Source organism: Wyeomyia smithii, chromosome 3 (genome assembly GCF_029784165.1).
Source record: "Wyeomyia smithii strain HCP4-BCI-WySm-NY-G18 chromosome 3, ASM2978416v1, whole genome shotgun sequence".
NCBI lineage: Eukaryota > Metazoa > Arthropoda > Insecta > Diptera > Culicidae > Wyeomyia > Wyeomyia smithii.
The window spans coordinates 63,426,394-63,439,412 of NC_073696.1; the positions used below are offsets into that span (position 1 = coordinate 63,426,394).

A 13,019-nucleotide genomic window follows, 5' to 3' on the forward strand; every position below is an offset into this window, starting at 1 on the left:
CAATTAATAATGGTGTCTGATGTCAATTTTTAGCTTAATTCTCGTTCCAGAGATACTCGTATTGGGTGGTATTTGGTCACTTTAGGCTGTTTTCCGGACACCGGAAATCGCCATCTTGGATTTCAAAACAATTTCGGCCCTCCGTGCGGTCAATCTGCTTGAAGAAACGCTCATATTGTCTGGTATTTGATCATTTTTGGCTGTTTTCCAGACACCGGAAGTCGTCATCTTACAAACCAAAATATTGTCTGAGGTCGATTTTTGGCTTCAGTGGTCGATTTGTGGTTTCAGTGCATTATAGCAATCCCGGAAATACCCATATTGGGTGGTATTTGGTCATTTGCCGCTGTTTTTCGGGAACCGGAAGTCGCCATCTTGGATTTCAAAATGGCATTTGGGAACAATTTCTGGCCTCCGTGCGTCAATCTGATTAAAGAAACGCTCATATTAAGTGGTATTTGATCATTTTCGGCTGTTTTCCAGACACCGGAAATCGCCATCTTACAATTCAAAATGTTGTCTGAGGTCGATTTGTGGCTTCAGTGCGTCATAACAATTCCGGAAATACCCATATTCGGTGGTATTTGGTCATTTGCCGCTGTTTTTCGGAAACCGGAAGTCGCCATCTTACAATTCAAAATGTTGTCTGAGGTCGATTTGTGGCTTCAGCGCATCATAACATTCCCGGAAATACCCATATTGGGTGGTATTTGGTCATTTGCCGCTGATTTTCAGAAATCGGAAGTCACCATCTTGGATTTCACATTGGCATTAGGAGACAATTTTTGGCCTCTGAGCGTCATTCTGGTTGAAGAAACACTCATATTGGGTGTTATTTGGTCATTTTCGGCTGTTTTCCAGACACCGGAAATCGCCATCTTACAATTCAAAATGTTGTCTAAGGTCGATTTGTGGCTTCAGTGCGTCATAACAATTCCGGAAATACCCATATTAGGTGGTATTTGGTCATTTGCCGCTGTTTTTCGGAAACCGGAAGTCGCCATCTTACAATTCAAAATGTTGTCTGAGGTCGATTTGTGGCTTCAGCGCATCATAACATTCCCGGAAATACCCATATTGGGTGGTATTTGGTCATTTGCCGCTGATTTTCAGAAATCGGAAGTCACCATCTTGGATTTCACATTGGCATTAGGAGACAATTTTTGGCCTCTGAGCGTCATTCTGGTTGAAGAAACACTCATATTGGGTGGTATTTGGTTGTTTTTTCGGCTGTTTTTCAGACACCGGAAGTCGCCATCTTACAATACAAAATGTTGTCTAAGGTCGATTTGTGGCTTCAGCGCATCATAACAATCCCGGAAATACCCATATTGGGTGGTATTTGGTCATTTGCCGCTGATTTTCAGAAACCGGAAGTAGCAATCGTGGATTTCACATTGGCATTAGGAGACAATTTTTGGCCTCTGAGCGTTATTCTGGTTGAAGAAACACCCATATTGGGTGTTATTTGGTCATTTTCGGCTGTTTTCCAGACACCGGAAATCGCCATCTTACAATTCAAAATGTTGTCTAAGGTCGATTTGTGGCTTCAGTGCATCATAACAATCCCGAAAATACCCACATTGGGTGGTATTTGGTCATTTGCCGCTGTTTTTCAGAAATCGGAAGTCGCCATCTTGGAATTTGAAATGGTATTTGGAGACATGCCAGAACAAGGAAGGGTGTCGAAACATTATGGACATGTTTGTTACCCCTAAAAACAATCACCTGCCAAATTTGATTCCAGTTAGTTGGTTAGTTCTCGAGATAAGCAGAGATTTGTGTTTCATTTGTTTTGAACTCCACCCACACAGAAGAGGGAGGGGAGTCGAACCACTATGGACATACTTGTTACCTCTAAAAACATTCACATGCCAAATTTGGTTGTATTTGGTTGATTGGTTCTCGAGCTGTGCGAAATTCGTATTTCATTTGTATGGGACCCCTCCCTTGTAGAAGAGGGAGGGGTGTCAAACCATTATGGATATATTTGTTACCCCTAAAAACATGTACCTACCAAATTTGGTTCTATTTACTTGGTTAGTTTTCGAGATGTGCAGAAGTCTGTGTTTCATTTGTATGGGACCCCTCCCTTCCAGAAGAGGGAAGGGTGTCGAACTAACATGGACATATTTGTTACTCCTAAAAACACCCACTTGCCAAATTCGGTTCCATTTGCTTGATTAGTTTTCGAGATGTGCAGAAGTTTGTATTTCATTTTTATGGGACCCCTCCCTTCCAAAAGAGGGAACAATAACAATTCCGGAAATACCCATATTAGGTGGTATTTGGTCATTTGCCGCTGTTTTTCGGAAACTGGAAGTCGCCATCTTACAATTCAAAATGTTGTCTGAGGTTGATTTGTGGCTTCAGCGCATCATAACAATCCCGGAAATACCCATATTGGGTGGTATTTGGTCATTTGCCGCTGATTTTCAGAAACCGGAAGTAGCCATCGTGGATTTCACATTGGCATTAGGAGACAATTTTTGGCCTCTGAGCGTCATTCTGGTTGAAGAAACACTCATATTGGGTGTTATTTGGTCATTTTCGGCTGTTTTCCAGACACCGGAAATCGCCATCTTACAATTCAAAATGTTGTCTAAGGTCGATTTGTGGCTTCAGTGCGTCATAACAATTCCGGAAATACCCATATTAGGTGGTATTTGGTCATTTGCCGCTGTTTTTCGGAAACCGGAAGTCGCCATCTTACAATTCAAAATGTTGTCTGAGGTCGATTTGTGGCTTCAGCGCATCATAACATTCCCGGAAATACCCATATTGGGTGGTATTTGGTCATTTGCCGCTGATTTTCAGAAACCGGAAGTAGCCATCGTGGATTTCACATTGGCATTAGGAGACAATTTTTGGCCTCTGAGCGTTATTCTGGTTGAAGAAACACTCATATTGGGTGTTATTTGGTCATTTTCGGCTGTTTTCCAGACACCGGAAATCGCCATCTTACAATTCAAAATGTTGTCTAAGGTCGATTTGTGGCTTCAGTGCATCATAACAATCCCGGAAATACCCATATTGGGTGGTATTTGGTCATTTGCCGCTGATTTTCAGAAATCGGAAGTCGCCATCTTGGATCTCACATTGGCATTAGGAGACAATTTTTGGCCTTTGAGCGTCATTCTGGTTGAAGAAACACCCATATTGGGTGTTATTTGGTCATTTTCGGCTGTTTTCCAGACACCGGAAATCGCCATCTTACAATTCAAAATGTTGTCTAAGGTCGATTTGTGGCTTCAGTGCATCATAACAATCCCGAAAATACCCACATTGGGTGGTATTTGGTCATTTGCCGCTGTTTTTCAGAAATCGGAAGTCGCCATCTTGGAATTTGAAATGGTATTTGGAGACATGCCAGAAGAAGGAAGGGTGTCGAAACATTATGGACATGTTTGTTACCCCTAAAAACAATCACCTGCCAAATTTGATTCCAGTTAGTTGGTTAGTTCTCGAGATAAGCAGAGATTTGTGTTTCATTTGTTTTGAACTCCACCCACACAGAAGAGGGAGGGGAGTCGAACCACTATGGACATACTTGTTACCTCTAAAAACATTCACATGCCAAATTTGGTTGTATTTGGTTGATTGGTTCTCGAGCTGTGCGAAATTCGTATTTCATTTGTATGGGACCCCTCCCTTGTAGAAGAGGGAGGGGTGTCAAACCATTATGGATATATTTGTTACCCCTAAAAACATGTACCTACCAAATTTGGTTCTATTTACTTGGTTAGTTTTCGAGATGTGCAGAAGTCTGTGTTTCATTTGTATGGGACCCCTCCCTTCCAGAAGAGGGAAGGGTGTCGAACTAACATGGACATATTTGTTACTCCTAAAAACACCCACTTGCCAAATTCGGTTCCATTTGCTTGATTAGTTTTCGAGATGTGCAGAAGTTTGTATTTCATTTGTATGGGACCCCTCCCTTCCAAAAGAGGGAAGGGTGTCAAATCAACATGGACATATTTGTTACTCCTAAAAACATCCACATGCCAAATTTGGTTCCATTTGCCTGGTTAGTTTTCGAGATGTGCAGAAATTTGTGTTTCATTTGTATGGGACCCCTCCCTTACAGAAGCGGGAGGGGTCTCAAACTATCTTAGTCACCTTTTCCGGCCCTAAAACCCCTATACAAAATTTCACGCCGATCGGTTCGGTAGTTTCCAGGCCTATATGAATCAGACAGACAGACAGAGCTGCATTTTCATATGTTTATATATAAATAAATATATATATATATATATATATATATATATATATATATATATATATATATATATATATATATATATATATATATATATATATATATATATATATATATATATATATATATATATATATATATATATATATATATATATATATATATATATATATATATATATATATATATATATATATATATATATATATATATATATATATATATATATATATATATATATATATATATATATATATATATATATATATATATATATATATATATATATATATATATATATATATATATATATATATATATATATATATATATATATATATATATATATATATATATATATATATATATATATATATATATATATATATATATATATATATATATATATATATATATATATATATATATATATATATATATATATATATATATATATATATATATATATATATATAGATATATTTATTTATTTATTTAACTTCAACAGACTGTCTCAATGAAGTTAAAATGGGAAAAGCTGACTTGAGATGACAACATCATAACCATTCTCAAATCGGCATAAAAACCCATTTTAAGTACGGTATTACAATGTTTATATATTAGGGTGGGGAAAAATTATCGATTTTCCAGAACCAAACTTTTTTGGTTCCTTTTGGGGCCCCAAACAACCCTAAACTTACCGGAAATCGATTGGTTTTGTCTTCGCTTGGCGCATTGCATTTCAAATTTGTATGGAAATTTATATGGGAAAACCTTCTTTTTTGCATTTACCTTTCTAGAGAGCTTAATAATACTCTGATAATGCACTACATTATGTAAAAGTTTGGTACTTTAGATGCCTAACAACTTTGCCGAAGACACTGATGAGCTGGGATGTCCATAAGAAGAGCTATTGCTGTTCAAAGTTGAGTATGTCGATATAAATGCAGAAAATCTTGTTTTCTGCCAACATTACCAATGTATCAGCGTCAGTACGATTCCCATCAGAAGTAACCTGTCGTTACGAGTTTGTACACTCAGCTGGATCGAGTAAACAAATTTAGGTCAATATTCTAGGCGTAGAAAGAATCTACAACGTGTTTCTGAGGTCACTTGATGGAAATCTGACTGACGCCGGTACACTGGCAGTGTTGGCAGAAAAAATGATTTGCAACACAAATTTCCACATACTCAATTATTACATACTCAACAGTCGTTTTGATCACTATTCGCCAAATTCACGCTCGATTTTCTCACGGTTTTATCACGCTTTTTAAAAAAAAAACTTTAAATCAAGAATAAAATACTTCCAGTTGTAGAAAATGCGTTCGAAACATCATTTTCACTTGTGTCTTGTGTCCTTGCATGTATATAGTTTTATGAACTCAATTTGTTTGATCAATTTTCTGAGGCAACTAAGTGTCATATCTGTTACAAATAATTTGTGTCATAATTTTGAGAAAAATGAACCGTGAAATACGTATTTCATTGACTTTGAAGCAAAAATTACGTATTATTAGAGCAGTTGAGAAAAAAGATCTGTTAACAACTCAAGTAGCAAAAAAAGTGGGTTTGTAGCCTAAAAAAAATATTTTTTTCATAAATCACGTTTGGGCAACCTGAAAACGACCTTTTAGAAAGTCGAAATGTTCTACAAAAATGCTATAAATAACATAATCTTTCAATTTAGGGCTGAACACCTTGACTTTTTCAACATAGATTTTTTTCTGGGACACCCTATTCTGGAGTCTATCGTGATGTTTTTCTCGGGTTTCAAAGTGTTTTTAACCCTGGAAAGTTAATCTTATTTTGATGTTAAATTGATGCAGAACTTTTAAATCATGTTGAATGCAAGTTTTTGTTTGAAATCAAATAATGAGTGATCATTACGGTCAATTTGATTTGGGAATCAAATAATGAGCGATCATTACAAAATAAATACCATACTTCAGATTTTTGAAAAACGAGAACGGATTCGTACTATTTAAAAAACAAAAGGGGAAAGTCAGTAATATCGAGGAGTCAAATTGACGTAGACTATCTTTCTAGGGTTAATCATTTAAAGTCTAATTTGTGATTATATTTTTTTTTTGGTTTCTTATGGACTACAAAAGCAATTCAATTTCAATATAATTTGTTTTTTTTTTGCTTGAAGAGCAGTGATTATTTGTTTGCAAAAACCATTATGAGACCAACATTTCCACTCGTTTTAAACTAAAAATATATGAAATTATTCTTGTTCATAGTCCCTACTTCAAAAACATTTATATGAAAAAATCCATATTTCCATTACTGAACAGTAGTACTGTGTTCGAGACGTCGATCAATACAGATTTATCGGTAAAATGAAAAAAAAAACAATTAAAATTTTTTTCTTAACAATAATTTAAATTGATTGAAACTTCTATTCTCGGTAATTTAATCTCTCACATTTATTAGGGCTTACCTATCGGTGAAGTTTCTTCCATTTATAAATAAAATGTTTTATTTCGACTTTAGCTAAAATATCAGATAAATAAAAACATGAGTGTGCTGTGAATAACAATAACTACTACAGATCTCACCAATTCATTGCTTAACAAATCAACTGTCATTTCAAACTTCACATGGATTGCAGTACTAGATGACATGCTCATATAGCATGACATTAGGGATCGGACATGTATCACGTAACACAATTACAGCAATGACAGTGTTTTGTGTAGTGTTAGAATAGTGAACACTGCCCGTAACATAGGTTTACATAAGACAGCAAGTGTTTTAAAAACGACAAACACTATTATTACGTGATATATAGTTAACCCCTTTTCTCTATCGTTGGTTGCACACACTCAACGTCAGATCAGATGTGATGGATTTCAGTTCAGTGGAATAGCACATGCGTGCTCTGCATTACCGACGCCCGACGCCGTGGCTGTCAAACTTTGTAGTTGGTAAACATTTATAACCGGTGAGTAGAAGATTGCTCGTTAATTCGACCGATAATTTAACTTATTATAACTATTTATTTCGTTTTAAACCTGTTAAATAAAAATTTTACCAAAACATAAACAAGTTGGTTTAAATTTCTGACTATTTTGTCCCTTTTCCCGTGAAGTTGAATCAACCCGTCCACAGAACATGTCAGCAAACGTAACACCGGAACGTTCGAACCTCTCAAAGCACCGTCTTCAGTCGCCTCGTACGCCCCTTTCGCCGGCCGGTGTCACAGTTGGTGCCTCGAGGGTTCGTGATGCAGTGGAAAAATGTTGCGACCTGCACAAGAAATGGCAGATCACGATTCGCAAAGGAATGCAATACTGCAGCGGAATCGAGTCACTAAAAATGGGTATATTCGAGGCACAGACAGAAGATAAAAATCCCTATCCGGCTAACCTGAGTGTGTACTGCAACAATTTGTCGGTTCTGTGTGGTATTCTGCAGGATGTTGCAGATGAGCTAGAGACGTTGATCGAACAGATGGAGGTCTTGCGCGCCGCTATGAAAGATGAACTGGTTGGTAGAAGCTGGCACCTTGGTAAAGTGCTTGGGTCGCTTCGAACGATTTTGGCACGTTACAAATCCGATTTGAGCACACGAAAGGTGGTTGCTGGTAAGAGACGATTTTTTTATGTAACCTATTCAATGAACAACGTATTTTTTGCAGAGAATATAGGACATTCTTGTGATCGAGCTGAGCTTGCGCTTCATATAGCATTTTGGGAACAGTTGGCCAGCCAGGATGAAGACGTGGATCTACTCGTGCGAATGCTCACAGTTGAATTTGGGTTATCCGTGGCATAATTTAAAGTTTTTTTTCAAACACTGTGATAAAATATGAAGAAATATAAAATTATTAAAAGTTAGACTAATTGCTTTGCATTGGATAGAATTTATACTACAGCCAATTATCCAAAAAGAGTTTGTGATATTTTGCGAATCTAAACGATTTTTCTGTGAATAAGTTATTTATTGTTTTTTTTACACAATTATTTCGAATGGTTTCATACCTCCTAAGCTTACCCTAGCTCAAATGACTTCATTCGTTCTAGCTAGCTAAAACACTTGCGCGTTACCCGTGTGCGCTGCGCACTGCTGGTACAATAATCTATGAGATGAAACATGTTAAACAACCGACTGTGGGTTTGTTCAGTTCACTCAATTAAACCCTGCATTGAGATTAACACTTGCTTGTAACATATTTGCTTTCTGATCGAGTCATAAATTTTCGTTTAGGATTAACAATTTGGCAAACTCGTGACAAAACGATTAACATCGAGATACCGCTTATTCAGCACCTCCTTGCGTTCGGTTTCATTCGGTTCGAACGAGCTCGAAGCGGGATTTGACGTTTGCTGTCGTTTGTTTTTATTCCTACGCGCGCGCGCAATCTTAGTTGTTGTTTTTTTTTTCTCTCTCATTGCTTAATACTTGTTTGCACGCACGAGCGGACTCACTACCCACTATCAAAATATCGTTTTTCTTTTGTTTCACCATTGCTTCTGATTTTGTAATCACTACAAATGACTTGGGATTTTTTTTTTTCTTTAACTTCATCTTACAACGTAAGTACAAATATTACACAAGTTGAGCACAGCCTTGCGATCGCTGGTACCCACTTTGGCACAAGTGGATTCAGCTTCGAACTTATCTACTAATCGTTATCGAAACGTCATATATATATAAAAATAACAGAAAAAATAATAGAAACTTCGATCAGTTTACTCACGACCTTCTTTTTTGCGGGATCACTTAATCGAAAAAAAAAATACACGTCAGTCATTTTATGGGGGAACCCCGTTTGTTGAGTTCACCACGGCAGGAATTGCGGCAACCAATATAGGTGGTGGCGGTGCATGTGAAGAGTGAGCAGCAGAATGTTGGCCGATTACTTCATACTTGGGTGGACTTTCCCGTTGTTTTTCATTCTCGGTGTAGAAGCTGGCTTGACCAACTTCAACAGCAGTACTATGGCTATCCCTGGAGCGAGTATGAACGCTCGGGAAGTTGATCGTCGTGGATGACGTAGGGCTAGCGGTGGTCGCACCGCTAGTATCGACAGCAGTAGTAGTAATAGTAGCAGTAGTAGTAGTAGTAGTAGTAGTAGTTAAGTCGCTATTTGTCGTATTGCTATTTGAGGAGGATGAGGTACTATGGTTAGGCTCCACTGTAGCCACCAGCGAGAGGTGCAACAGGGCGGACGGATCTAGCTTGATGGCGTCGTCGTAACTGGGAGGCGCCACCGCTACGGTGTCGTAATCCGGAGGTTTCTCGCATCGACGTTCTTCTGCTGAACTTATTACGTGCACCGGATCGTCGTTCTGAAAATACATACAAATAAACGAAATGGATGATTAGTTTACATAGAATGGAAACCGTTTATACGAAATTATAATTCTTCAGGTACAGTTAATACAGGCTACAGACTGGTACCCGGCCTTGGCTGTTTAGGAGAAAGGTGTGACATTTAGCAAACACGATGTTACAGTGAATTGCTATCATAAGTTACGATTTGTTTACTCAGGTGATACCGATAGATAGGTAATTTCTCTGATAGTTGTGAAATCGTGCATCATTGGCTGTAAACAGTGTTTATACCGAATACACTTTTCATCGCTATTTAATGACTCTTATCTTAGATAGAGTAATCCTCTGTTATCAGCTGTTGGGGAGCCGCTTATCACACTCATTGGATTTGAATTGATTTGACGAGTAGTAAAGACGTAATAACTGTCGGACCCCTTTTTTCAAATCTTTCCATGAAATATACTGTTCAGCTATCAGCAGCATAGTATTGATTTTTAATTTAGCCATAGCTGTGCAATTATTTTAAAACATAATGATTTTTACAGCTCTAAATCAATCTTTATTGTTTATTAAACTCAAACGCAATTACCAAGTGAAAAAGACAGGTAAATTTCAGAAGAAATGGTAATTTATTGACAAAGGTTTATTAACGATAACAATCCCGTTTCTTCAATTTCACATAAATTGTATTCACACAAGCGCATTCATATGGAAATCAACAGAAAATTGTTAGTTTTGCCTTTGGATATAAAATGAAATCCATGTTATTCCCTATAGAAAAAATGAGATGATTTTCCATATTCAATCCTACAAACCCCGTTCGATTTTGGCACCAAAAGAAAGGTATTATGGTTTTCATGTTGCTAATGAGAATGGCCAGAATCGGTTAACCGGTTCTAGATATATGATCATAGTATGTTTCGCTAAGACTATGGTCATAATCAAATACTATGCCCATCATGTGACACCTCCAATTACTCGGGATTAAAAGAAACTAGTTCATTGGTGATAATATTATGTATCTAGGTGGTAAGCAGCATACGGACCAGTCCTGTGTACTCTCAAGGTGCTTATTTTATCATTGAACCGAAATCAAGTATCAAGAAATCAACATTCGAGTATCAAAATCGAACCGACTCTGTATTTACTACCAGTTCATACGAATTTATTTCTTCTATGATAGAGAAAAATGTTGAGTACTTTAGAATAATTACTGCACAATAGGGTGTCCCAAAATTGCACAAGTCTGAGGCTCACCCTCCAAATGATAGAACATGGTGTTACGAACAAACTTTTGTTCGGCGGCAGCTCTAGAAAATGGTGTTTTTAACTGGCCCCGATGACTTATTTGAAAAAATCGGCTTTTCTTATGTTAAATCCCAAAAACATGTCTAGTTATTCAATTTTCCATGAAACCTAATCCTTTTATATTTTTTACATGTTCCTTAGGGTCCAAAGTGTAAGAGAAAAATTCGTTTCGTTTAAAAAAAAAACTATCGTTTGGAAAAGAGATTTTTCAAGTTTACTTTGACATTCAATCAATAAAAGTGGGTATTTAACCTAATGCTCTCACCAACTGAATACCATTAAAAATTGGGAAATTTTATGGGGAAGAACATTGCCAAAGACTACATGGCTCTGAAATTACTCGATTTTGAGTTATTCGTGATTTACTGTGAGGACTCGGACCCGCAATCTTCAGTGACTTCGGCACGGTGCCGAGTCTGCAGACTGCACTTGTGGTATCTTCAGAAAGTCAATATTAGCCTGGTATTTTTCGATAAAAATGTTAATGATGACTCGAAGAGGAAGGTGGTACAAAACTTGAAAAAGGTGAGCAGTGAAAACGACAATTCAAGAGTGAAAAAATTTTCGTCTGTAAAAAACTTAGTGGAATCACAAAGAAGTCACTAAAGTTTTTTCGATAGACTGCGGCTTGATATCAATTTTTTTTTATTCAGGAAGATCCCAAGGCCTGGATAGAAAGAAACTATTATCTTCATGCCAAATCGAAATGTTGAAGCTTAACTGTTATCAATGACCCTGCAGAACGTGCCTTTTGAGTAGCAGGAGATTTAGTTGAAATTTAGGCAAATGAACCTTTTAGTATTGGAAAACATCAAAATGTAACTTTTTATTCCACAGTTAATCACGAATAACTCAAAATCAAGTTATTTCAGAGCCATGTAGTCTTTGGCAATGTTCTAACCCATAAAATTTTCCAACTTTTAATGGTATTCAGTTGGTGAGAGCATTAGGTTTAATACCCACTTCTATTGATTGAATGTCAAAGTATACTTGAAAAATTTCTTTTCCAAACGATAGTTTTTTTTTAGGAAAATAAATTGACGTTAATCAATCCGAAACGAATTTTTCCTTACAGTTCAGACCCTAAGGAACCTGTAAAAAATATAATAGGATTAGGTTTCATGGAAAATTAAATAACTGGACATGTTTTTTGGATTTAACATAAGAAAACCCGATTTTTTTTTAAAAAGTCATCGGGGCCAGTTGAAAACATCATTTCCTAGAGCTGCCACCGAACAAAAGTTTGTTCGTAACACCATGTTCTACCATCTGGAGGGTGAGCCCCAGGCTTGTGCAATTTTGGGACACCCTACTGCACAATCAACTGGAGTCATTTTGGGGTGAATTTTGAAATGAATTCTTAGTTAAAACCTCAATGAAATAAGTACCAAAAACAGGAGTTATTCTCATGGAAGAAATATGCGTTGCGCAAAAGAGGTAAAATCCGAAACTGCAAGGATTATGGAATCATCGTAAAAAAATCGGCTTGCAAAAAAATAATTTTTGATGCTAGATATTTTCGCAAGTATCGAGATGAAAAACAGAAAAAATAACCTTGTTAAATCTGTGAATAATAAAATCATGAATTTGATTTTGGAAATTCAACCAACACTCTGGAACAATTCCAAAATTTGCACAAAAACTGGGGTGTTTTGACATTATGTATCAATTCTACAGCAATGTTCAACTGATGCATACTAAATAAAAAGTAAAAGAGAGTACAACTGGTAATGTAATTCATAAAATAAAATAATACACAATCTCACCCCTTATAGAAGTTAATTTTTTTAAAAAACTTTTTCATGTCCAACACACGGTAGAAGAAAATAGTAATCACAAAGCTGTTTCGATTCTACTTTGGTCAAGAATACTTTCGTGAAATTAACAGAACTGTGGACTTGCTGAATTGATTGAAATCCGTATTTTTGTTAGATTTAAATACTATTGAACAAAAAACACAAATCTTTAACATTACACCAAATCCACAGTCTCGCTAGATCTACTGCGCAAATTTTTTTTACAATGATCAAATCGAAACAACTCCGTATCAGAAAATAGTTAAAGAGCTTGTTTATAAGACACGGCCGCAAGTTTAACGTAGAGTTACGACAGCAACAGAATTTTTCGCAATAGGTTTGCAAATATGTTCTTATGTTGACCCTGTTGAAAGAAAGATGAAAAGTAATTGTGTAACACAGATTGAAGT

The 13,019-nt window shown here is 36.5% G+C and overlaps 2 protein-coding genes across 6 annotated transcripts in view; one reads left to right on the plus strand and one right to left on the minus strand.

Moving 5' to 3' along the window:
* The first annotated feature begins 7,085 nt into the window (after positions 1-7,085).
* LOC129730909 (uncharacterized) lies at positions 7,086-8,031 on the plus strand. The gene is made up of 3 exons (XM_055690512.1): positions 7,086-7,169; positions 7,317-7,811; positions 7,866-8,031. Exons 2-3 carry the CDS (start codon positions 7,340-7,342, stop codon positions 8,000-8,002), a joined length of 609 nt encoding a protein of 202 aa, XP_055546487.1. The 5' UTR covers positions 7,086-7,169; positions 7,317-7,339; the 3' UTR covers positions 8,003-8,031.
* Positions 8,032-8,157: 126 nt separating this feature from the next.
* Positions 8,158-13,019, minus strand: part of LOC129726431 (uncharacterized) — an 80,794-nt gene continuing 75,932 nt past the window's right edge. For all 5 annotated transcript variants that reach the window (XM_055683115.1, XM_055683116.1, XM_055683113.1 and 2 more), the window contains one exon: positions 8,158-9,519. In XM_055683115.1, the coding sequence (XP_055539090.1) occupies positions 8,983-9,519 (537 nt within the window). In that variant the 3' untranslated portion in view covers positions 8,158-8,982. The remainder of the gene's footprint in view (positions 9,520-13,019) is intronic.